This window comes from Vidua chalybeata, assembly GCF_026979565.1.
Source record: "Vidua chalybeata isolate OUT-0048 chromosome W unlocalized genomic scaffold, bVidCha1 merged haplotype SUPER_W_unloc_5, whole genome shotgun sequence".
Lineage (NCBI taxonomy): Eukaryota > Metazoa > Chordata > Aves > Passeriformes > Viduidae > Vidua > Vidua chalybeata.
Window position 1 is genome coordinate 319,508 of NW_026530340.1, and position 25,783 is coordinate 345,290.

The 25,783-nt window shown below is 54.6% G+C and overlaps 2 protein-coding genes and 1 pseudogene across 2 annotated transcripts in view; 2 read left to right on the plus strand and 1 right to left on the minus strand.

Annotated features, from left to right (window-relative positions):
• LOC128782904 (zinc finger protein 271-like) overlaps window positions 1-25,783 on the plus strand; it is a 510,341-nt pseudogene that overhangs the window by 280,140 nt on the left and 204,418 nt on the right.
• LOC128782918 (zinc finger protein 436-like) overlaps window positions 400-25,783 on the minus strand; it is a 153,641-nt gene continuing 128,257 nt past the window's right edge. Inside the window, exon 4 of the mRNA XM_053933442.1 lies at window positions 400-1,571. Coding sequence (XP_053789417.1) covers window positions 481-1,571 — 1,091 coding nt within the window. The 3' untranslated portion in view covers window positions 400-480. The remainder of the gene's footprint in view (window positions 1,572-25,783) is intronic.
• On the plus strand, window positions 11,717-25,529 carry LOC128782897 (serine/threonine-protein kinase pim-1-like). Its single transcript, XM_053933412.1, is given in 8 exon segments — window positions 11,717-11,795; window positions 21,420-22,019; window positions 22,094-22,185; window positions 22,390-22,756; window positions 23,370-23,546; window positions 23,788-23,937; window positions 24,178-25,039; window positions 25,323-25,529. Coding segments are annotated over 7 exon segments (1,638 nt in total). The 3' UTR covers window positions 24,351-25,039; window positions 25,323-25,529.

A 25,783-nucleotide genomic window follows, 5' to 3' on the forward strand; every position in this document is an offset into this window, starting at 1 on the left:
GGAACTGAGTAAGTTTGGCATGGGACTGAGGTTTTTTGAGATGGGAACAAGCCATTTTTAGATGGGATTGAGACTTTTTGGGGTAAGATTGCGTTGTTTTCAGTGGGACTGTTGTTTGTTGTTTGGAATGCAGAGAGATGAAGAACACTGCCCAAAATCCCCCAAGGACCAACAAGTCTTCCATAATATGTCCCCAAACCATAAATTCCCCCTCAATTAGCTGTGAAATGGTGAGACTTTAGACATCTCTGACAAATTTCTTTCTTTTTGGTCCTATTTCAGGTGTTTTTAAGGGATAAAGATAGATCAGACAAATATTAGGGCCATACCAAAAGGATAACCAGCCAGGTGTCTTCCCTCTGTGTATCACAGGGAATGTGGGCCACTGGGCCTCTGACCAACGTGGGTCCTCCCATGGGGGATGGAGTTGGAGCAGTGCACAAAGCTCTTCCTGCAGTTGGGGCACTTGCAGGGCTTTCCTTACCGGTGGGTCCGTTGGTGTCGGGTCAATCCAGAGCTCTGGATTAAGCTCTTCCCACACTGGGGACACTCGTAGGGCCTCTCCCCGGTGTGGACGCGCCGGTGCCTGATGAGGTGGGAGTTGTGCTTGAAGCCCATCCCGCAGTCAGGGCAGAGGAAGGGCCTCTCCTCGGTGTGAACCCGCTGGTGCAGGAGGAGATGGGAGCTGGTGTGAAACCTCTTCAGACACTGGGGACACTCATAGGGCCTCTCCCCAGTGTGGGTCCTCTGGTGGCAGATCAGGCTTGAGCTCTGGCTGAAGCTCATCCCACATTCCCCACACTCGTAGGGCCTCACCCCGGTGTGGACGCGCTGGTGCTTGAAAAGGGTGGAGTTGTGCTTGAAACCCTTCCTGCAGTCAGGGCAGCGGAAGGGCCTCTCGTCTGTGTGAATCCGCTCATGCACAAGGAGACTGGAGCTGGTGTGAAAGCTCTTCTGACACTCGGGACACTCGTAGGGCCTCTCCCCAGTGTGGACCATTTGGTGGATGATCAGTTTGGACCTTTGGCTGAAGCTCTTCCCACATTCCCCACATTTGTATGGCCTTTCCCCAGTGTGGATGATCTGGTGGCTTATCAAGTAGGACCTTCGGCTGAAGCTCTTCCCACATTCCCCACACTCGTAGGGCCTCTCCCCTGTGTGGATGCGTTGGTGGGTGATGAGGTTGGATCTGCAGCTGAAGCCCTTCCCACACTCCCCACACTCGTAGGGCCATTCCCCAGTGTGGATCATCTGGTGGCAGATCAGGTTGTTGCTCCGCCTGAAGCTCTTCCCACACTCCAAGCACTTGTGGGGCTTCTCCCCATCATGGAGCTGCTCATGGACCACCAGCTCTGAGCTCTGGTTGGAGCTCTGTCCACCTTCCTGGCCCAGGGTGGGTCTTTCCTCCTCAGAGCACCCTGGGCTGGGCTTGGAGCCCCTCCTCCTGTAGGATCTCTGGGGATTTTCCTCCCCGTTGGATTCCTGTGCCATGGAGCCGCTCAAAAAGGCCTCTTCCACGAGGTTCTGCCATGGAGATTTGTCCTCCCTGGTCTCCATCCTCAGCTCCTGGTCTGGGGGAGGAAGGACAAGGAGAGGATGGGATTTGCCTCCGTGCCAGAGGGAAGGGGAAGGAGATCCCCCCAGTGCATCCCCAGCAGGACGGCGTCGGCAGCGGTGTTGTCCAGCAGCCGGGGCCCGTACTGGGCTAGGAGATGGAGCAGGAGAGAGGGGGAAAGGGGCAGTGACTTCCTTCTCACCTGCTTGGGTGTCCCAGGGCTCCTTCCTCTTCCTCGCAGCCTCCTCCTAAATCTGGCTAAGGTCTGGGAATGGGAAATCCTGGTTTGGGGAAAAACACGGGATGAACACGTTGAGTTTGAAGGTCCCTCTGCCCAAGTCCATCTGTAGAAGTCACCGGCCATCTGGGGTCCATAAAAACCTCGCAAACACCAAGATTCAGCCCTGAAAATGCCTCCCAGGGTTCCTCGTCCCTGGTCCCTCCCCTTTGGTGTTCGGGGTTCCCCCTGTCCCAGCTGCTGGGGGTCACACTTGGACTGGGGGTTCCCCGTCTACTCGGTGCCAGCCCTCCCCAGGCTGCTGGGAGTCCAAGGAACCCAAAAAGTTCCCCCCATTTCCATCTCCCCACTTAGGGGTGCTGGGGGTTTTGGGGTCCCGGGCTCCCTTGTCCCCTTCTTCTCTGCTTTGGGCTGCAGCGGCTCCAAGGAGTCCCCCCTGCCCCTCTCCAGGCTCTTGAGGGTCCCGCCGATGGCGGCGCTCCCCCCTCTCTGGGCTCCCCACTTTGGGCTCCTGGGGGACACAGGGCTCTGCTCCTCCAGGCTGCCTCTGCCGGCAGCCGCCACCGGGACCCCCCAGTGTCCCCCCAAGGGGCCTTTTCCGCTCAGCTTTGCAGTTCTTCATTCTCCAAACATCCCCCCAAAAAACCCCACCCAGGGACCCCCCAGGATATCTGAGCCAAACTGTCCCTCCCCAGGCACCCGTGGGATCAGGGGGGTGATGATCCCACGGGTGGGGGCTGCGAATTTAGGGGGTGCTCGGCCTTGTGGTTACTTCTCTTTTCCTTAATCCTCCTTTCTCCCTCCTCTTCCTCTGCCTCCTGTGCCTCCTCTTCCATTCCCCATCCTCCGCCTCCCTAAGCCCACCTCCTTCTCCTACTTCCATCCCTTCTGGCTCTCCTTCTTCATCCCTCCTCTTCCCTCCCTCCTCCTCCTGCCCCAGGAGCAGTGACACCCTCGGTGTCCCGTTCCCGCAGCCCTGGCAGCCCGCGGCAGGAGCGGGGATGGAGCCGGGCCAGGTCGGGATGGGCAGCGCGGGGCTCTCGGCTGCTCCCACCCGCTGTTCCAGGGGGGAACCCGGCCTGGGCACAAGGAGAGGCAAACTGGGAAAACTGGGGGCTGCACATCCCAACTGGGGCTTGCTGGGGACCCTGCCTGGGCACTGCCAGCCCTTGGGGCTCCTCTCGGGACATCCGGGAGGGGGGAACGCACAGAGGGCTGGGGAATGCCAGGAGTGGCAGCACTGGGAGGGACTGGTTTGTACTGGGATTGTACTGGGATCATACTGGGAGCAGCTGGCCATACCAGGGCAGACTGCAATCACGCTGAGGGAGACTGGGATCATACTGGGATCATACTGGGATGGAGTAGGAGACTACAGGGGTCAAATGAGAGCACACTGGGGACAAATGTGATATACTGGGAATGACTGGGACCATTCTGAGGGTGACTGGGAGGAGCTGTGAGCAATTGGGAGGAACTGGGAGTCACTAGGTGCATGCTGGGGGTGACTGGAAACAACTGGGCTTATACTGGGATGGACTGGGATCATACTGGAGGTGACTGGAACATACTGGACTTACACTGGGACCATTCTGGGAGTTACTGGGACTATCCTAGGAGCAACTGGGAGAACTGGGAACACACCAGAGTAAAGTGGGAGCAGCTGGGAACAGCTGGGACTGTGCCGGGGGCAAATTGCATAACGGGGAATGACTGGAATTCCCCCCACGGTGGGAGCAGCCCCTGGCGGCCCCGGGAGCCCCGAACCCCTTTCCCGGCCGTGCCGCCCCTCCAGCCCCAGCACCCCCCATTGCCGGGGTGCCGGCACTGCCAGGGGTCCCCCCCTCTCGGGGTCCCCGCTGGGGCTTCGGGGCTCTCCTCTCTCTGGGCTCCCGCTCAGGGAAGCCGCGGCTCTCCCGGGGCTCCCCAAAACCGCTGGGGCTCTGCCGCCACCGCCGCCCATCGGGACCCCCCAAAAACACCTCCCGGGGACCCCCCGATGTCCCCTCGAGGGCCAGCTGCGGCTCGGTTTTGGAGCCCTGCCAGCTCCAAACATCCCCCCCAAAAAACCCAAACCCAGAGAGCCCCGGGAGATTTGGGGCGAGCTCCCCCTCCCCGGGCACCTGCGGGATGGGGGGAGATGCTCCCGGGGTGCTGCGAGTTCAGGCAGTGCCGGAGCCCCGCGGTTCATCCTCCCCTCTCCTCCGGCTGCTCCCTGCTGCCGCTCCGCCTCTTCCTCCCTCCCTCCTCCTCCTCCCCCGCTCCCGAAGTCCCCCCAGCCGCGGGAGGGGCGGGGATGGAGCCGGGACAGGTCGGGACGCAGAGGGGGCTGGGGGGGATGCCAGGAGTGGCAGTGACTGGGCTGTACTGGGATCGTACTGGGAGCAGCTCCTGGGTGCCTGAGTTCTACTGGGATCATACTGGGATCATACTGGGAGTGAGGAGGAGCAGCGCGATGGCTCCAGCGCTGGGGCTGGGGGCGCTCCTGGGGCCCCAGGGGGCGGTGAGAGCTGAGGGGGACCCCCGGCACCGGGACTCTTTGGTCGCCCATTCCGGAGCACCGAGGGGCCCCTGAACCCCCATTCCCGGGCGCCGCCATCCCCCCGCACCCCCATTCCCGGCGTGGGTTCCACCCTGCACCCCTTATCCGGCACCAGCAACCCCCGCACCCCTTTCCCGGCCATCCCGCCTCTCCTAGCCCCCAGAGCTCCCTTTTCCTTCACCCAGAGACCCCCTGGACCCCTATTCCTGCCTTTCCCAGCGCCCAGCCCCTCCTTTCCTCAACACCGAGGACATCTGGGACCCCTATTCCCAGTCAGCCCAGGTTTTCCCACCTTTTGCTGGGAATGGGGACACCGGGGACCCTTGGAGTCCCCTTTCCTGAGGATAGTGACACAATTAAGCCCGCCCAAACTCCTCCTGGATCTCCCCTTACCCCCCAGTGGGGATTCCTGGGAGTTCCCCGGTGTTTCCCCTTTCCCAGGACTTAGGGGGTCCCCCCGGACCTGTCCGTGCACCCCCAGATTTCTTCCACAGCCCCCCTGTGATGGTGGAGCGTGGGGGCCGAGTGCTGGTGCCCCCCTGCCTGCAGCAGATCCAGCGGTGAGGGGAGTTTGGGGGGTCCCTGAGCATTTGGGGTCCCCTGGGGTTTGGGGTGACCCCGGGCCCCCCAGGATCTCCCTGAACACGCTGACGCTGCCCGTGCACAGTGAGGAGGTTCATACCCGGCACGGGGTCCCAGCTCTGTCACCGGCATCGCCCAGGTACCCCCAAACCCTCCCGGGAACCCCCAAGCCCCCCGGGACACCCTAACCTCCCCACGACCCCAAAACCATCCCTGGGCCCTCCAAAAACTCCCCAAGACCGCAGAACCCCAGACAGATCCCCCCCAGACCCTCCCAGGACATCAAAATTCCCACAGGACCTCCCAACACCTCCCAGAGCCCCCTGAGAAGGTTCATACGCGGCACGGGGTCCCCATCTCTGTCACCGGCAGGTACCCCGAAACAGCCTTGGGTTCCCCCTGGAATCGCCCAATCCCCCCTTTTGGGAATGCTGAAAACTCCCCTGGAAACGCCCCAAAAAATCCACCGGGACCCCAAAAACCCTGGAGATACACAAAACACCCCCAGGAATTCATCATAAGCATTTATACCCAGCACATGGTCCCCATTGCCATCATCGGCATCACCCAGGTACCCCCAGACCCTCCTGGGACCCCTAAACCCTCCTGGGACCCCCAAACCCTCCCAGGGACCCCCAAATCCTCCAGGAACTCCCAACGCCCCCGGGCTCCGCTGCCAGAATCAGCGGGAGTGGTGTTGCCCTTTTAAGGGGACTTAGAGTGGGACCCGACCAGAGCGGGGGCCCTTAAACCCCAAAAATCCACCCTGGGGGGGGCAAAACATCCCCTACAGGGGCTTGGAGTGGGGGGCCCATAAAAATGTCACTTAAAGCCATCATGATCCCCCCTAAAAAGGGGCTTGTGAGGCTGCGGCCCCACAAACACCCTAAAATGGGGAGAAAAAACACCCTTGGAGTGGTGGGAGCCACCCAAAAAACCCTAAAAAGAGGAAAGCTCCTCTTCAGAGGGGCCTGAAGCCCCTTCAAGGCCCTCGAGGAGGGACAAGATCCCCTCCTCTGCTGGGGCCTCTCCGAGCCGGGAGCTCTCCCGTTCGCTGCCCTCGGGGGAGCCCCGAACGACGGCGGCTCCTGGGCTGAGCCCCCTCAGCCGGGGCTGCAGAGGGAACTGGGGGCGCTGGGACGGGGCCTGGGGGTCCTGGGGTGACCTGGGGGAGCCTCAGTGGCTCCCACCTCCCCCTGTGCCCCCTCTCCCACCCCCTTCCCATTGTTCCCCCCAAACCTCCGCTCCCCCAGCTGGGTTTGGGGGTGCTGCTACCAACACCCTGACCCACAGGGTGTCAGGTCCTATTCTGACTCTGTCAGTTGTTTGGGTTTTTTTGTTTGTTTGTATTATTGCAGTTATATTTTTAATTTTCCTAGTAAAAAACTGTTATTCCTATTCCCATATCTTTGCCTGAGAGCCTTTTAATTTCAAAATTATAATGAGTTGGAGGGAGGGGGTTTACATTTTCCGTTTCCAGGAAGGCTCCTGCCTTCCTTAGCAGACACCTGTCTTTTCAAACCAAGACAGATTTTGGTGCCCAACGTGCAGCACAAGGGCAGCGAGAGAAAAAGGGAATAACAGTTCTTGAGTAACCTAATTTTTGTGTGCTGCTATAGAAACCTCATTAAGCGACACCATGTGGTCCAGCTCACCCTGGTTTGGGTAGCACATGGTCGTGGCTGTGCCAGCTCCCCCACCGACCTCCAGCCCTGGGAACCTGGAGCAAGCGGAAACCACAACTTTGCAAATGCTGCCTGTGCCTGAAGCAAATGGAAAGAGAACTGGGGTGTGGAAAATAAAGATTGTTTATTTTCAGAAGAACAGCAATGAGAACACAGAACACATTTACATTGTAAGAATATTTGTAACAACAACTGTCTGTAGAACGTATATACCTAAGAACATATCTAACAAAAGTCTATGAAACGTATTCACAGAAGGCAAAAAGAAGCCCTAAAATCTATATCCTAAAGACAACAACAAACTCTAAAACGTATGTACAAAAGGGTGGCATCTCTGTCCGGGATCTCCATCAGTCCTTGAGGAAAAGCAAGTGCCACAGTCACTCCACTCAGGCAGAGAAGGCTCTTCCATGTGCCCCCAGGCTGGCACAGCAAGCGCAGGACAGGCTGGGGATGGCCACCAGAATCCAGTGCACAGGTACCACATCCCTGAGCAGGGACCACCCAGCCCAGGCCCAGCCTGGCAGCAGGGGACCCACTCTGCCTGTGGGGACCACATGCCTGTCCTGCTGCTGGTATTGGTCTTCATCCCAAGATCATGGCCTCCTCCTCATCTTTTTCATCAATGTCCATGTCCTCAATGTACTCTTCTATTTCCAGGTCCATCTCCTCTTCCACATCCACCTCCATCTCTTCCTCTGCAGTCTCTTCTCCATCCACTTCCATGTCCTCCTCTGTATCAGTCTGCATGTCCACCTCCATCTCGTCCTCTCTGTCTGTGACAGCCTGCAGAGGTAGCAACACCTCAGAGTGGTGTCCCTGTCCCACACCATCCCCACAGAACTCCAGCCCAGCCGGGCAGCTGGGGGGTGTCCACCTCCATGGAATGGCACCATACCTTCCTCAGGACCAATGTCAGCATCCTGCAGGGATGGATGACAAAATCCAGGCAATCGAGAGCTTTCAGGACTGATGGGAGTGTCAGGGCGCAGGTGACAAGAAGGGTGACAGGGAGCATGGTGAAGGCTGAGCTGGCACAAGGGCTGACACAAGGTGGGCTGACACAAGGGCCAGTGGTTGTGTTGTGCTCTTTGCTGGACGCTGGAAGTTCCAGCTGGAACGTGGAACATGACATCACAGTTGATCTAAAGAGCATCTTTTGCTTACTACCGCTTGCTTAATAAATTCTTGTTAATTGATTTATCTATAATTGGCCTCCCCAGTTGAATTTGTCCATAACAGAACCCATGGAAGCAAGGCTCAGATGTGAAAAAGGCGTGCACCGTGGAACCCAAGAGACCCTCATGGAACCAGGGCTGCAGTGTGTCACAGAGGGAGGGACCTCATGGCAGCCAGGAGAGCATTGTGAGGCCATGGAACAATGTGGCACCAAGGTTCCACTGTGACTTGACAGAACCCTGTGGTCAGGAATGGCCCCAAACCGGGCCAAGGGACATTTCTGAGACCAAGTCCAAGGAGCGGGGATTTGCTTTATTCAGCGCGCCGGGTGCGCGGGGATATCTCCTCCTAACACACGCTCAGGCACACAGCAGATTACAATATAGGGTTATACTTTATGCATATTCACGGTTTTCCCTAGAAAAGGTGTGGTTATGCAAAGTATTTCTCAGTACTCATTACAATCATCAGCACACGCCAGGCGCAGGCACAGCGCACGCTGGATTTGGCACTGAGGAAGGCTCCGCGTCTTCCTCCGTGGTCCCCTGGTGAAGGCTGGACGTCTTCATCGCCGTGCCCTTTTCACCTTTTCCCTCTAGGCATGTGCAGGCTCTTGTTGGCAGTTTCAGCAATTTCCTCACTGGTTTTAGCACGCTCTGCCCTTCATTTCTGCAAGTTTTGTTCCCTGTTTCTTGCCAAGTTTCATCCTGTGTCTTCAACTTGTGGTTAATTTTTGCTAGCTTCCATATTGGGTACAATTTATCTTCTTCTTGCCCAAGTATGCCTAGGCACAGTGCTCTTAACCCTTTCACAGCCAAGGGCTGCAGAGCCACTTCTGGACACTGGGAATTCCTGCAGGTGCAGCCAGCTTTGCAGACAATGAGGCTCCAACCTTGCTGTGAGAGGGCCCAGCTTTAACACAACTATTGTTATTAATAATAACAACATTGTAGTTCACTTGCTCAAATGAATGTGAGCTCAAGATTTAAACCTTCCTCTGTCCCTTCATGTGGGAGCATTCCAAAACAAATTCTTTCTTCTGTTGGTGCTGTTTCCAATGTGTAATTAGCAAAATCCATCCCCATCTTCCCAAACCCACAATTCTTTTCCTTTTCCCATATGCCATTTTTGGATGCATTTTAAGACATCCAGGGGTTCAGCCTCTTTTAACCGACTGCCCCACTGCTCACACGGTGCTCCCACCTCAGCCCACTCCAGAGCCAGGGAACTCCAGGGAAGGGCTTCCCATCTGGGAATTTCTGATGGGACTGATTCCTCACATTTACATTTAAAAAGGGACATTTTGTGGTGATCTGGCCAGACTGTGCCAGTTTTGTTTCACCAGTGGCCAGGGTCAGCACCAAAGACACAGACACCAACTGAAGGAATCAGTGTCATTGACTGTAGCTCAAAGCAGCAAAGAATCATAAAAGGAGCAGCTCAGAAATGCACCCAACCATCACCACCAAAGATTGCAGCAGTGATTAAGAAAGATCCAGCCCCAGTTACCCTCAGGCTTTACCATGCCCCAGATCCACACAGCAGCTGGGGAAGCTGTCACAGCCAAGGGCTGCAGAGCCACTCCTGGGCACTGGCAATTCCTGCAGGTGCCTCCAGCCACAGGTGAGGCTCCAGCCGTGCTGTGAGAGGGCCCAGCTCTGACAGTGCTGAATGAACAAACTGACAGCACTTCTGGTGCGGGAACATCTGCTTTCATCCTCCTCTTGGCTTCCTCCCAAAGCCTGGCCAGGGCCCCAGGAGGAACCAAGGGAGGTGACTTTGACCATTCAGCCCCAAACAAGGCCAGATGTCGGATTTCATGGCCTTGTCTGGCTTCTAAACACAGAAAGGTCAATACATGTTTCACTAATGAGTGGATACATCTATCACAGCGCTAATGACCATGCATATTTCATTAGTGAGCAGATCCAAAGATAACCTTTGGCTGGAAGGTTCATCCAGAGGCCACCTTTGGCTCAGGGCCTGTTGTTCAGGCCTCACTCAGGGCTGTTGTCCAGGCCTTGGCACTTCAGGGACGTGGTTTAGTGCTGGGCTCGACACTGCTGGGTGACCGGCTGGACTGGATGAGCTCAGAGGCCTTTCCCAACAGAAAGTGACGTAAATACAGGGCCAGGAGTCCTTGTGCTCCTTTCTTGATTAGGCCTTTATTTAAAGAAACAGCCTAAGGGGGCCGGGGTACGGGGTTCGCGACGCCGCCGCTACTCCCTGGTGAGTCGACGTCCCAGAGGAGGGGTAGACGATCCTGTCAATTATGGCAGGGTCAGAGTCTCCACCCTCGGAGGATACGTCCAGAGACTCGATTATGGCTCGTTGGTCTAGGGTGGTGACTCTGTTCGGACCTCTCTCAGGTTACGACGACCAGCTCTGGGGATGTTGAAAGTCTTTTCTCCTCCTTTGAGACTTTCCTGTCCTGGGGATGTAGATTATCGAGCAGGTCTTACTTCGGTTTGTGATTTAGGTCCATCTTTAGTCCTCGGCTGGGGTCCGGTAATCAATATGCAGCCTGCGCAAGGCCTCTTGGGAATCCGGAAGTCGTTTCAGGGAGCAGCAGCTAACTTGCCCGATGCCATGGAAGGGACAAGGGGGGTTTAGTTTCCCAGGAACAGGGGTATCAAAACTAGAGGAATACAACCGGAGCAAAAACCGGGGATAAGGACAGATGCATCGGGTAAGGAGAATACAAACAGGGGTGAAACCAGTGAACTGCAAAATGAACAGACAAGAGGTTAACATACAAACCAACTGTTAAATCTTAGATTTATTCATAACAATTCCCCCCTCTTTTACTTTGACTGGGCATGAGCCCGCGTCAATTAGCCGTTTCTGGCTCCTGATAGTAAAACTTTCTTAGTCTTTGGTATTTGTCGTACACTTCCCTGGCTGTCATTCTTTCGGTGCCCTCTAACCTCATCATTTTAGTCTTCTTTTTCCCTTTTCCTGAGGAGATGTCTAGAGAAGTGGGAATTACACTGCCTGATTGGATAGCAGATGCAACTATTTTAATCAGACATGGTATGAGACAGGGAAGGAATAACAGTCCAGCTAACCCTGCTACTGCAATGAATGCCACCTTCTTCCACCAACTACTCTTCCATGACCAAAAATTATCCCACCAGTCTGTGTTAACAAGCGGAGTCCACTCCTGTGTTCCAACATAGGCAATTTTCCTGATTTCCTTAGATATGTTACGAATTACTTCACTTCTATCATCTATCTCAAAGCAACACTCTGTGGTGTTAAACTTTCCACATATTCCTCCCTCATCCGCTAGCAGATAGTCCACAGCCAGTCTTATCTGATAGACAACAGTGCGAGTTTGGGAAAGTTGGTCACTAACGTGGTCTAAGGCTAAGGCAGTTTTATTTGAAATGGTTTCTATTACCGCTTGGAGTCTGATTATACGGTTTAGCATGTATATAGGGGTCCGATACCCCCACGAGCCATCCTGTGCCCAAGTGGCAGGTCCATAAGTCTTGATGATCTCCTCAGGAGTCCATATTTTTCCCTTCCACTCCTGAGTTCCTCCCAATTCTATTAGGCTTCTTTTTTCCCTTTTCGAAGATGTTTTCAGACTATCATACAACGGAACTCCTAACCCGGGACCGGCTTCTTTGGGGAGTAGGAAAAAAGATGGCTTAATGACTCCTATGGTGCAACTGCCTGTCCAATCCCCTGGTAGATGTGTGTAAGCGGCTTTCCCACAAATCCAGAACAGATCTCCCGGAGCTTTCCAGAACCCTTCCCCTATTGCATGGGGGAATTCCCAAAACTTCGATATAGATCTCGTTCCCCAAAAGGGGTTTATTCCTTTATCCGCACATTCAAACAAGTTGTAACCCTCATTATATATACATCCCCTTTCTCTTTTACTTATACTCCAATACCGGTTTGGTTCCTGAGGAACCCAACGCACAATGAATGGCGTTCCTTTTGTTATTAAATACCGCTTACAGGCCATCCGTCCCACTGGGGTGCGGAACTCGTTTCCTGTTCGTAAAATGCACTCTTCTCCAATCACGCTGTTCTTTAATTCCCACCTCTCCTTTCTCCTGTACTCTGGGGTCAATTGTTCCTTCTCTATCCGTTTGATCTCCAAAATCTCTCTTGGTTTGAGACTTATGCCTTCCCAAGGCCACACATCTGACATCTGTGTGCTCCCGCATACCCAGCATCGGGTTATATTCAACTCCTTGCTGATCTTTTCTACCAAATCAATGAATAAGTTTTTCCCGCCTAGATTCTCCCATTCCTTATTACTAGTTTCCATATTCACCTTTTTTTCTTTAATCATGTCTACTTCCCCTTTACTTATATCTTTTTTCTCAAAGCATAACCAGTTATCTTTCATGGGACAATCTCCCAGGAGTCTTTGCCTAAAAAAGGCTGTATTCCTCGTGATCCAGTAGACCTTCCCTCCCTCGCTACAAGTTTCCAATTGGGACTGATTATAACAGGAAGGACTTAAATTGGTATGTACTCTTACTAAAGACTCCAAGTTTTCCCCATCATACAAGGGATGGTAGCACTTAATACAGGAGTCTATTCCTCCTGCACTAGAGAGGCCCAAAACCATAATTAGCATCACTTCCATAATGGGCCGTCCCACTTTCCTCAGGAGTCCGGTAGGAGCCATTCTCCTTTGACCTCCCCCGGTCTTGCCTCCTGGGATTCCCTTTCGCGTCTTCACTGCACGGGGGCACTGAGTCTTAAGGCCTTTAAACCTCGTCCTTCCTGTCTCCCTCCCTTCTTCCCCGTTTTGGAATTTGTTATTCCTAAGGAGTAATTGTCCAAGGAAAGATAGGTGGTCCTTTACGGAAGCAGAGCTATCCTTTAAGGAGGTCTAATGTAACAGTTTCAATACATTCAGAAGACTTAAACTTATTCACCTGTACTGGTTACACCGTACCAATACCATGCAATAACAAACTGTTACCAGTGCAGTTTAGCGACTGTATCAGCTCTTGGGAGTTTTCTTTAATTTCACCTTTAGGGCTCCAGTGGGTATGGCAGTCCAGGCTGGGGTACTGTCTGTTGGTTCAGTCTCTTCCCTCGGAGGTTCCACAGGTCCTTTTACTCTGGAAATGTGCGTCCACCCTTTTTCCTTGGTCCTGACAGCTGTATGTGTGGTAAGTAGGACTTGAAATGGTCCTTCAAATCGTGGGGTAAGAGGAGTAGTAGTCCAAGATCTAATTAAAACCCAGTTTCCAGGACTGATGCTATGAGTGCTTATTTCTAACGGAGGAGCCTGGGGGAGATATCCCTTTTTCCTGAGTTCCTCTAGTGTTTTTAGGATTGTTTCTAAATATCTCCGGGATGCTTCTTCTCCCTCTACATGTTGCGCTGTACTGAAAGGGGAGATTAGAAATGGAAGACCAAACAACATCTCATAAGGAGACACCCCCAGGTCTGCTCTGGGTTGAGTTCGGATCCGAAGTAATGCAAGAGGGAGACACTTTACCCAGTCTAAACCGGTTTCTAAAACCAATTTGGTGAGCGCCGTCTTGATAGTCTTGTTCATCCTTTCTACCCTGCCAGAGCTTTGGGGATGCCATGGAGTATGTAACCTCCATTTAATTCCCAGAGCTTCAGTAGTGTCCTGAAGAATACGAGCTGTGAAATGGGGGCCCTGATCGGAATCAATATTATTAATTAACCCATACCGGGGGACGATATTTTCTAATAAAATTTTTACTACCGTCCCCGAGGTCTCATTTCGGGTGGGGAAAGCTTCCGGCCAATGAGTTAGATGATCTACAATTACCAAGAGATGTTTATATCCTCTTGCCGGTGGCATTTCTGTGAAGTCAATCTGCACATTTTGGAATGGTCGCTCAGCCAATTTTCTTCCTCCCGGTATTGGTTTTCTCATCACCTTTTGGTTTACTTTCTGACATGTTATACAACTTTGAGTTATTGCCCGGGCTATGTCGTATATTCCTACACATACATACTCTCTCAAAAATTGATCACACAGTCCCTGAGTCCCCCAGTGAGTAAGTTGGTGTATCTCAGCTAAAACTCTCCGTGCTAGAGCTTTACATATAAACTTCCTCCCATCTGGAAGAACCCACTCCCCTTGGGGCCCCTGTTGCAGGTTTAGTTCTTGTATTACTTTCTGTTCTCGCTCTGAGAATATCATAGGTTCCCTTAAGGCATCCTCTCCCCCATTAATACTAGTAGCATCCATTAATTTTAAAACTCTAACGGGCTCCTTTGGGTCTTGGGCCGCTTCTTTCGCCACTAGGTCAGCCGCTCGGTTCCCCCTCACTTCTAGGGTGTTACCTCTCTGATGTCCCTTCACGTGGACTACTGCAATTTCTTCAGGTTTCAATAATGCCTCTAAGATAGATTTGACCATTTCCCGATGGGCTAAGTCTTTGCCTTTTGAGTTCAGGTAGCCCCTTTCCTCACAGATTTTTCCAAAGGTATGGACAATACCAAAGGCATACCGAGAATCGGTGTAAATTGTTCCACACTTCCCGTCTAGAAGCTCTAATCCCCTCCTCAGAGCATACACTTCACATAATTGGGCAGACCAATGTACTGGTAGTTTTCCTTTCTCTTGGACCTCTAGACTTTTCTCATCCGATACTTTTATCACTGCATATCCTGACATTCGTTTCCCATTCACTACCCTTGATGACCCATCACAAAAATATATTTCTCCTTGTCTAAGGGGTGTGTCACCTAAATCTGCTCTGACTTTTGTCTGTAAACTAATAGCGTCCACACAACAATGTTCTAAACCAGAGGCTGGTTCTCCGGACAGAAATTGGGCTGGATTTACTAATTTGGTGGTAACTAATTCTAAATGTTCTGAGTTCATCAACATAATCTCATACTTTAATATTCGGGCATCGGAGAGCCACCTATGTGCCCCCTGGCTGAGGATGCCCTTAATATCATGCGGAGTATATACTCTTATTTTTCCTTGAAATGTCAACTTCTGGGCCTCCTCAACTATAAGAGCTGTGGCCGCTATAGCCTGGAGGCATGTGGGCCATCCTCTAGCCACGGGATCTAGAAGTTTTGATAAATAAGCAATAGGCTTCTTATGACCAGCCCATTCTTGAGTTAAGACCCCGTGTGCTATTCCTTCTTCTGCATTAACAAATAGATGAAATTCCTTCTTTAAATCGGGCAACCCCAGGACCGGTGCCGTGATAAGGGCTCCCTTGAGTCTTTCCAACCTATCATCATCTTCTCTTGTCCATTCTATGGGGTCCGAGAGAACCAGCTTTTCATATAGGAATTTGACATTCTTAGTGTAATTTTCCAACCATAATTTACAATAGCCAAATAAGCCTAATAATTTCCTGATGTCTCTTTTTGTTTTTGGGGCCGGAATTGATACGATCCCTGAGATCCTTTCAGGGTTCAATTTTTTTGTACCCATGTCCAATCATATGTCCCAAGTACATTACCTGAGGTTCCACAAACTGTAATTTGTCTTTTGACACTTTTAGTCCAATTATCCCTAAATAGTTCAGTAATTTGATACTGGTTCTCCGAACTTGCTCCCGGTCCTTCCCCGAGATTAAGAGATCATCTACATATTGGAGTATCTGTACTTCCTCCTCAGGGGTGAAGGTCTCTAGAACTTTTTCCAAAGCCTGCCCAAACAGGTTAGGAGATTCACAAAAGCCCTGTGGCAACCTAGTCCACCTTAGCTGCATCCTTCTGCTTCCCTCCAGGTTTTCCCACTGAAAGGCAAACCAGTCCCTACATTCCTGATCCAATGGACAGGCCCAAAAGGCATCCTTCAAATCTATGGTTGTGAACCATGCGTGGTGGTGAGGGATCTTACTTAGAAGGGTATAAGGATCTGGTACCGTAGGGTGTCTTGCTATAGTTCTTTTGTTGACCTCCCGGAGATCTTGTACTAAACGATATTTCCCTTCAGCCTTCCGGATTGCCAATATAGGGGTATTATGTGGTGACATACACGGTTCTAAAATACCTTCGTCTAGCAAAGATTGGACAATGAGCTCTAAACCCCTTTTGTTCTCTAACGACAGAGGATATTGTTTGACCTGTATAGGAGGTCCTTCTGTCATCTGTACCTTTAAAGGGGGAATATCCAACTGTCCATATTTTCCCTTTTCAGCCCAAACCTCTTGACTTATTTCCCCCAAATCTATTTCAGTCAACCTCAGCATTTTAACCACCATCCTTCCCCCTTGAGGGATTATTCCTATACCCAACTGGACCTGGAGGTCTCTACCTAGCAGATTAGTATCTAACTCAGGGAGATAGACCAAGTCCACCTGTCCCGCCCGGGAGTTCCCTTTTATTAGTATTTTTTTCAAAACTGGTGCTGAAAAGGGCCTACCCTCTGCCCCCACAACTTCACAAGTCTCAATTCCCATGGTTACTCCCAATGGAACTTGGTTAATACTAGAACGATCTGCACCAGTATCAACTAAAAACTCAAACTCTTGGAAATAGGGACCTACTTCTAAAGTTATCAAGGGCTCCATAGAATGGTACATGAGGTCCCCTAACACATAGAGCCCCTGACACCCCTAGTCCTGTCCTCTTAATATTTTTTCCAGGGCCTCCTGCTCTCTCATGATGGCTTCATCTCGAGAGGCCTTTTTGCAATCCCTCTTAAAATGCCCCACCTCTCCACAATAATAACATTTTAAATCCTCGGACCGCCTGGGCCTCACTCGCCAAGCTGCCGCCTGACCTTTGTTAAGGGACGTTTTCCCACCAGGTGGATTAGGGTTTTCCTTTCCTTCAGCCATTTCTTTCCCTACCCCCACACTTTCTCTTGCCACTGCAACCATCATCCGTGCTTTGCTCTTGGCTTTCTCTTCCTCTCTGCGCAAGTACACTCTCAAAGCCTCTCTTAACAAGTCATTAATTCCTTTTTCCTGCCAGTCTTCCAGTCTCTCTAGCTTTCTCCTAATGTCGGGCCATGCCTTGGATACAAACTGAACCTTTAGCAAAACCTGGCCCTCCTGGCTCTCGGGATCTATGTTTGAATATTGTTGAAAATTCTTTTTCAACCGGCCTAGCCAAGCAGCAGGGGTCTCATCCTTCTCTTGACAACAATCAAACTCCAGCTTAGAGTTGGTTCCCTTGGGGACCGCCTCTTTTATTCCTCTGATTATCAGAGTCCGATACTCTTCCATATTTCTCCTACCTTGCGCCTGGTTGGGGTTCCAGCCTGGATCTTCTACAGGTAATTTACGGTCTGCAGGAACCCCAGTTTGATTTTCCCTTTCCCAAATTCTCATAGCAGCGGCCCGAACCAACTTCACTTCCTCGGGACTAAATAATATCTTTAGGATGGAGGTGAGCTCCCCCCAAGTATAAATATTAGGGCCGAGAAACTGGTCAAGTTGTTGCGATACCCCTACTGGGTCCTCTACTAGATTGCCCATTTCTCTTTTAAAGCCTCTTACCTCTGAGGAAGTGAGAGGTGCATTTACATATCCTACCCCCCCAAAAACTCCCCCCATCGGTACCTCTCTCAAGGGAAATAACCTATCTGCCCGCATAGTTCGAGATCTTGTGTTACAATACGGGCCCTTATCTAGCCTCTCTTGTGGGGTCTTATTATGAGGTGTAGAGGTTTGCCAATCCTCGGCTCCAATGGAATTATCCACTAAGGGGTGAGATTCCCCCCACTGATGAGGAGGCTTAGGGACCACTTTTGGTGACGGAGATACAAACATAGGGGTAGCAATTTTTGCTAACGGGTGTTCAGGATATACTAGAGAACTCAAGGTGCTTGGGGAAGAAGTAGGGATGGCGAGGGAGTCAGGGAGTTGGGATGGGGCAGAGATGGAAATCTGGGGCTGTGGGGCTTGCAAGGCACTGGAGGCATTAAGGACGGGGGTTTGTAGGGGCGACTGGATAGGGGTTAAGGGGATTACTGCTGCTGATGGGGTAACAAGTGGGGGAGGCAGAGAAGACAACACCTGAGACGGAGGGGAATGTACTGAAGCAAGAGGTTGCGGAAGGGGAGTCTGAGGAGTTGGAGAAGTAATTGAGGGCGATAGGTCAGACGAGGAACTGGTAGTTTGAGACGGGGAGGCTTGTGACACGGAGATAGAGTCAGGAGGAGAAGCAGGTAAGGGAAGAAGGGTTGGAGGAGGAGGGAGTGGTATAGAAGTAAAGTTTAGTGGAGGGGGCAATGGAATTGGAGTAAGTGGAGGTGGTATGGGTTCTGGGGGACCTATAGGGTGAAGAGGAGGAGGCAAGTGGTCTAGGGGATCCCATGGTTTACTCTTTCCTTCCTGTTCCCTGTCTGACTCCTCCTTGCATTCTTTTAACTTACAGATCTTAACAGACTTCCTCCCAGTCTTTTCCTGTCCCCAACAGGCAGCATATACCAGTTGTTCCTCATCTGGCTCGGGTCGACTGCGCAAATGCTGCATTAACTGAGCACACATCCAGGCATCCTCTGATCCGAACCACGGCCACTCAATATCTAACTTTGGCCAGATTTCCATACAAAGATGGATCATTTTAAGTTTATCCAAATCCCGGGTTGCCTTGTTTATTGCCCAGTCATCTAACATTCTCCCGAGGGGGCTGTTCGGGGGAATGTTCTTAACTCTCTTGGCCTTTCTACCACGGGAGCTTCCCTTGCTAGTACATTGACCCATCCTGAGGGTTTTACCGGAAAGACTCTTAACGGGCCTTGCCCAACCACAAACCAATTAACGGGCCACACCAGTTAGACCAGACTAATTCACTCGCACAAACTATTACCTAATCTATCCGAACAAAACAAAAACTGTAGCCCCCTTAATCCTTACTGCGCTCGACTCACACTTCCGCAGGGTCCCGAGCGCCCGGGTTAGCCTGAGGCCTGCAGGTCAACACACTAACAAGCTGTCCTCCACCTGCCCGAAGGAACACACTTCCCACCACGCACTCACCTAGGGTCTGCAGGTCAACACTCCACGACTGTAAAACCCTTCTACCTGCCCAGAGGGTTGGACTGCGCTCAACTCACACTCCCCCAGGGTCCCGAGCACCCGGGTTAGCCTGGGGTCTGCAGGTCAACTCACCACGACTGTAAAACCCTTCTACCTGCCCAGAGGGTTGGACTGCGCTCAACTCACACTCCCCCAGGGTCCCGAGCGCCCGGGTTAGCCTGGGGTCTGCAGGTCAACTCACCGCCACTTAGAACCCTTCCACCTGCCCAGAGGGTTGGACAAACTAAACCAAACGCACACCTAAGAGGATAGGAGACCCACACCAACTAAAATAAAACCTAGGGGTCCCTCCAACGGCCAACCCCTAGGGCGGGGAAGTTTTTGGAGTGAGGTCCTAGCAGGCTAATCCCTCCCTCAGTCCTTGACTCCCCCTTTTCCCAGAAACCCAGAGCCTGGTCCCAACGGGGCAGCGCTATCCCCTTCCAGCACTCCTGGGTCCTGACCTAGAGGCCGGGTCCTAGCGGAGATCTCGGGGGCCCTCCCTGGCCCCTACTCCCTCCCCGTACCTCCCGTGAGGCTAGGTCCTAGCGGGGCCCAGGTCGTCCCTCCCTCAACCTCACGACATAATCAGGGGAAGCTAATCCACTATCCCCTGAGGGAGGCGTCTCACTCGCTTCAGCGGGCCTGTATTAGGCCTCTCTCGCTTCCCCCCGTTCCCGGCCGGCCCCCTCGCGGGAGTCTGGAACCGCGGTACTAGGGGGCCCACAATCGCCTCGGGGGTCCAAGCTGCCAGCCCCCGTCTCACTCACACACACTCGGTCGCCTCCCGTATCCCGCCGCCGGGGGTCTTACCAATCCGGCGCTCTTCAGCCGTCGACTCTCCCCGTAGGCTGGTCCTCGCCGTCCGGATGTGGCCAGCTGACCACCGAAGGTCCGAGGTGGATGGCCAGTCCTCCTAGGTCCTCGTGGGCGTGGCCAATCCCGGACGAGCCCCCAATTGACGTAAATAACAGGGCCAGGAGTCCTTGTGCTCCTTTCTTGATTAGGCCTTTATTTAAAGAAACAGCCTAAGGGGGCCGGGGTACGGGGTTCGCGACGCCGCCGCTACTCCCTGGTGAGTCGACGTCCCAGAGGAGGGGTAGACGATCCTGTCAATTATGGCAGGGTCAGAGCCTCCACCCTCGGAGGATACATCCAGAGACTCGATTATGGCTCGTTGGTCTAGGGTGGTGACTCTGTTCGGACCTCTCTCAGGTTACGACGACCAGCTCTGGGGATGTTGAAAGTCTTTTCTCCTCCTTTGAGACTTTCCTGTCCTGGGGATGTAGATTATCGAGCAGGTCTTACTTCGGTTTGTGGTTTAGGTCCATCTTTAGTCCTCGGCTGGGGTCCGGTAATCAATATGCAGCCTGCGCAAGGCCTCCTGGGAATCCAGAAGTCGTCTCAGGGAGCAGCAGCTAACTTGCCCGACGCCATGGAGGGGACAAGGGGGGTTTAGTTTCCCAGGAACAGGGGTATCAAAACTAGAGGAATACAACCGGAGCAAGAACCGGGGATAAGGACAGATGCATCGGGTAAGGAGAATACAAACAGGGGTGAAACCAGTGAACTGCGAAACAGACAAGAGGTTAACATACAAACCAACTGTTAAATCTTAGATTTATTCATAACACAATGATGATCACACAGCTCTCCATTTCTGGCTGCAGGCTCTGCAGATTCTTTCTCTGCATTCAGTCAGGCTTGCATTCCCTGACAATTCCCGGTAGCCCGTCATGGTTTCTTAGGGTAGAACAGCAACAATGAAAACCTCACCAGTGGCACAACTGCCCAGCCCACAAGGAAAAGAAAGAACAAGCTGTCAAGTTCTTCAAATATTTCTCCAGCTTTGCTGCAAGAGTTGAGCTGCACGCAAGGTGTGGAAAGCCAAGAGAAGCTGCAGCTGGTGGCACATCTTGTGACAGAAGCTGCTCAAAGCTTCCTCGTTCTCCAGGAAAGGTTCTTGGAAAGAGCAAACAGGACTGTGGAGAAGATTCTAGGAAAACTGAAACAGCTTTTAAGAAATGAAATGAAAATGGAAAGAAACAATCCAAGATGGTTTTCTCTGCTTATTTCTATGTTTCTCTTTTCCATCTTGCACTACTTCTCCATCCCATTAATCCAAATGGGTCTCACTTCTAAGATCCATGACTTGGCAAGTTTTATACCCTGTAAAATACAATGAGCTACACACAGTTTGCCTTCCCCTGGGTTTGTTTTTTTTTTGGAAATCACTGCTGGAGAGGTAAGTGCAGTGCTTGGGTCAGGTACAAATTCTGCACTCAGGGAATGCGCTCCGAGAGTGTTTGACCCCTCACCAGGGACAATGCACAGCAGCGCCCAAGGGGATTCCTGTGCCCCTGGGCAGGAGTCCAGACTCTGGGTCTGGGCTGAACAGGGCAAGGTTCCCGTGTTTGGACAGGCTCAGGGGCTGCCCCAGAGAGCGCGGGGCTGGGCGCGGGGGCGAGCGGGTAACGGACAAACGGACACGGGGACAAACGACCCCGGAGCTTCAGTTGCTTCAGTTGCAGCAGCAGCAGCAGCAGCAGCAGCAGCAGCAGCAGCAGCGAAAGCAGCGAAAGAAGCGGCATTGTCAAGTCCCTCTTGCTCCTCCTCTCCCTCTCCCGCTGTCCTGCAGCCTCTCCCGCTCTCCCTTTCCCGCTGTCCCCTCCTCTCCCAGTCTCCCTCTCCCCTGCCGGGCCGGGCAATGCCCCCGACCAGCCCCCGGCCCTGGGCGGGGCTGTCCCGTCCCCGGCCCCGGCCCCGGCCCTGTCCCCGTCCCCGTCCCGCCGCGGTCTCGCCTCCGCCCGGCTCTGGCCATGCTGGCGCTGGCGCTGCTGGGCGGGCATCAGTGCCTGGGGCTGGGGCGGCATCGCCTCCCTTTGGCTCCGCCTGGCCCGAGCCCGGCCCTGGCCCCGACGTGGGCTCCAGTCCCGGCTCCGGCCCCGGCTCCTCCCGGGCCCCGCGGAGGACACAGGCGGCGCGGCCGCTGCCGCCGCCTCCGCTGCGGCTTCCCCGGCCCGAGCTCCGCCGCTCGGCAGCGCGGCCGCCGGCCCCGAGCCGCCGCTGTCCCGTTGCCAGCAGAGAACGCCTGGGGATGGCCGGCCCGGGGCGCTCGGGGGGCGCTCGGGGGCCGCTCCTGGCCCCGGGCCGAGCGCTGACAGCCGCGTCCCGCCCGCAGGGAAGGCGCAGGAGGCCCTGCAGGAGCGGTACCGGCTGGGTTCGCTGCTGGGCAGCGGCAGCTTCGGCAGCGTCTTCGCGGCCACGCGGCTCTCGGATGGCACCCCGGTGAGCGGCGGGGCCGGCGGCGGGCGCAGGAGGAGGAGGAGGAGGAGGAGGATGGGGTTGGGCTAGGCGGGGGGCGAGCTGAACCCGCTGCTCTCCTTTGCTCGCAGGTGGCCATCAAAAGGGTGCCGCGGGATCGCATCCGGCACTGGGGCGAGCTGGTGAGTGAGCGGGGCCAGCGGCAGAAGCCGGGCCGTGCCGGGCGGGGATGAGCCGGGGCCCGGCAGGGTGGGAGCTGCCGGGAGTCCTGAAGGGAGAGCAGGCGTGGGCTGAGCGGGGCATGCAGAGCATCCCGGGCTGGCTGAGGGCTTCCCCAGCCCCGGCACGGCCTCAGCCCCACTGACGGCATCGTGCTCCTCCCACAGCCCGACGGCACCAGCGCACCCCTGGAGATCGTGCTGCTGGCCAAGGTGGCCTCTGGCTGCGCTGGTATCATTCAGCTCCTGGAGTGGCTCGAAGTCCCCGACAGCTTCTTGCTGGTGCTGGAGCGCCCGGAGCGGTGCCAGGACCTGTCGGGTTTCCTGGCGGAGCGGAGGTTCCTGCCGGAGGAGGAGGCGCGGGGGCTGTTCCGCCAGGTGCTGGAGGCCGTGCGGCACTGCACCAGCTGCGGGGTCCTGCACAGGGACATCAAGCCCCAGAACATCCTGCTCGACCTGGCCACCGGGCAGCTGAAACTGATCGACTTTGGCTGTGGCGCCTTCCTCCAAGACATAGCCTACACCCAGTTTGCAGGTGAGCCCTGCCAGGGGATGCTCCTGGGCATCTCATGGCCCAGCCGGGGTGCAGCACCGGGGCTCCCCCTATTGCAGCTGGGATGGGATTAATGCTGGAGCCAGGTTGATTTGGGTGGGGGTGTGAGGGGATCCAGCTCCCAGCCTTGCTGACAGCCCTGAGCACCCACTGTGCCCTGGGTTGGGGCTGGAGCTGGGGCAGCCAGCCTGACAAAAACCCCCATGGGGGTAGCAGAGAGGGGGGTCTGACCCCGTGCCCTGGACAGTTTGGTGTGCAGGCGAGAAGGGCTTGGACTGCTCTGCTCCCCTTGTTTGCCTTGGCTTGTTCACATTTTTGGGGGCTGTGCAGGCAGGTAGTCGAGTGAGTTTCTCCACCACTGGGTGAGTTTTTCTTTTGTGTGTCATGGCTGGGCCTTCCCAGGGTTTCTGCTGCCCTCTTCCAGCACCAGTGGCTTCTTTTCCAGCCCCGAGTCTGTACACAAGTCCCAGGTGCTGGCGAGAGGGCAGCGGTCACCCCGTGTGCCACTGGGGCAGCCCCTGCATGCCCAGGGGTGCTGGGGCCAGGCTCTGGGAGCAGCAGCATCCCCCTGCTGAACTCTGTCTGTGTTCCACAGGAACCCTGTCCTACAGCCCACCAGAGTGGATCCACCACCGACGCTACCACGGCGAGGCAGCGACCATCTGGTCCCTGGGCCTCCTGCTGTGCCACCTGGTCATGGGCAAGCACCCGTTCAGGAGGGGCCAGGAGATCATCTGGGGGCGGATCTTGTTCCCACGACGGCTCTCTCAAGGTGGATCCTCATCTCTGGCCACGGGGGCAATACCAGTGCTGGGAGACAGCAGCAGCTCGTGGGCATCCCACTCTGGCAGCTGCTGAGGAGGTGGCACAAGTCCTGCTCTCCTGCTCTCCTCCAAACAGAGAATCCATGGGGAAATTTAGGCCCAGCTCTGGGCACACCCAGCATGGCCGGGGCATGGGAACAGGGGGGCAACTTCTCCAACTGACTGGTGATTCCTGGTTTCTCTCCCCAGAGTGCCAGGATGTCATTAAGAGGTGTTTGTCCATGCAGCCCTTGGACAGGCCATCCTTAGAAGAGCTGTTCTGTGATCCTTGGGTGCAGGGTGTTCCTCTGCCCTAGAGGATGGGCGAGATCCACGTGCACAGTTGGATCCAGGGGCCTGGCAGGTAACAGCTCCACACATCTCTTGGCAATCAGTGGCAAAGCCAGCCAGACAGGTTTTGTGCTGCCTGTAGCTCTGAGCAGGGGTCAGCAGAAGGGAACACGCAGCTCTTGGGCTGGAGCTGAGCTGGGGACCTGGTGTGGCAAGCACTGGTGGCCACCATCCCCCGGGTTTTGCTTGTCCTGGTTCCCTGACAGCTGGGGCCCTGGGCAGAGCCCTGACAGCCTGGTCTGGCCCCAGGGAAGGAGAAGGAGCCCCTGGAGAAGCTGCACCAGGTGGGGCTGCTGCTGCTGGAGACACCAAGGACAACCTCAAGGATGACAATCTCTTCCTCGGCCTGGCCAGCTGAAGATGATGGACTTGGATTCTGGCACCTTCTCCAAAGCCAGGCTCCACAGGGAATTTGCAGATGAGTCCACACGCAGGGGGATGCTCCCAGATTTGGGCATTGCACAGCCTGGCTGGGAACCAAAGGTTCCCCCTTTGATGGGGCGGATGCAGCTGATCCTTCAGTCGGCTGCCAGGCTGCTTTTGGCAGGGCTGGGGGCATGGGCTGGGGTGGGTACGAAATGGGAGTGGGCTCCTGGCCCTGCCAACAGCCCCCAGCACCCACCGTGCCCCGGGCTGGGGCTGGGGCTGGGGCAGCCAGCCCGACACAAACCAACCCCCATGGTGGGAGCAGAGGTGGGACTCCAGAACCTGTGCAGGGGCTGCTTTGCTTTGCAGGCAAGGAAGGGCTTGGGCTGCTCCCCTGCCCTTGTTTGCTTTGGGATCACCGTTATTTTGGGGGACAGTGCAGGGGGAAGGGAGAAAGCCTGGGCTTCCCTCACCTGTGGGTGGGTTTTTCCCCATCATGCAGGGGTTGGGCCTTCCTCAAGGCCCTGACAGAGATAAGATTTTTGACCTTTTTTCTTGTTCCCCTTTTTGTCTGTAATCTATTCTCCATAATTTGTTTGTTTTTCTAGAGGAAGCGTTCCAGGTGGGGTCCAGTCTGGATGGGGAAGTGCTTGGGAGCAGCTGCGGCGTGGATGGGCCGTGCCCTTGGAGAAGGCTGAGGACATCGTTTGGGACCAGCTTTTCTTCCAGCGGTGGATGGCGTCAGGTGGGTCCCATCTGCTTGGCATGGTGGGATCAGAGCTTTGGGGAGATGGCAGCAAGCACAGGAGCATCCTGCTCTGGGCAGCTGCTGAGGGCTGGATGTGCCGTGGCTGGCTGCAGGCTGGGCACATGTCCTGCCCTCCTGCTCTGCTGCCAAAGGCAGCAGTGATGGGCAGCTCTGGGCACCGCTCTGGGCACGGCCAGCATGGCCTGGGCACTGCGGGCAGCTGGGACAAGGGGACAGGAGCCTTCAGCTGACGGGCGCTTTCTGCTTTCTCTCCTTGCAGCCGGGCTCTGCGGGTGCTGAGGCTGCTCTGGGCTCTGCCAGGGCTCTGCTGGAGCTCAGCACCGGGCCAGAATCAGCCAAAGAAGAAATGGTGTGCCCTGCAGCACCACCTTGCTTGAGCATTTCAGCAACACAGCTCAAGTCTGCAGAGTGTACACCTCCAAGGGAAAAGATGCCACCACCCAAAAAATAAACTTGTTCAATAGCTTCTGAAATGAAATCAATCTGGGATGACCCCAAATGACATTTTGCAGCTTGCTCAAGCTGTAGCTCAGCCCTTCTCTGAACAGTTCTCTCCCCCACCTGCCTTTTACTTCCCAACTGCTCCCTCTTTTCCCCCAGTGAGTTCCCAGCCCGTGGCAGTCTCCCATTACACTGCTGCCTTTATTGATGCCCCTCACCACAAGGAAGGCCGAGCCCTGGCTTAGGGACTCATCCTGTCACTGGCTGAGGAGCAGCAAT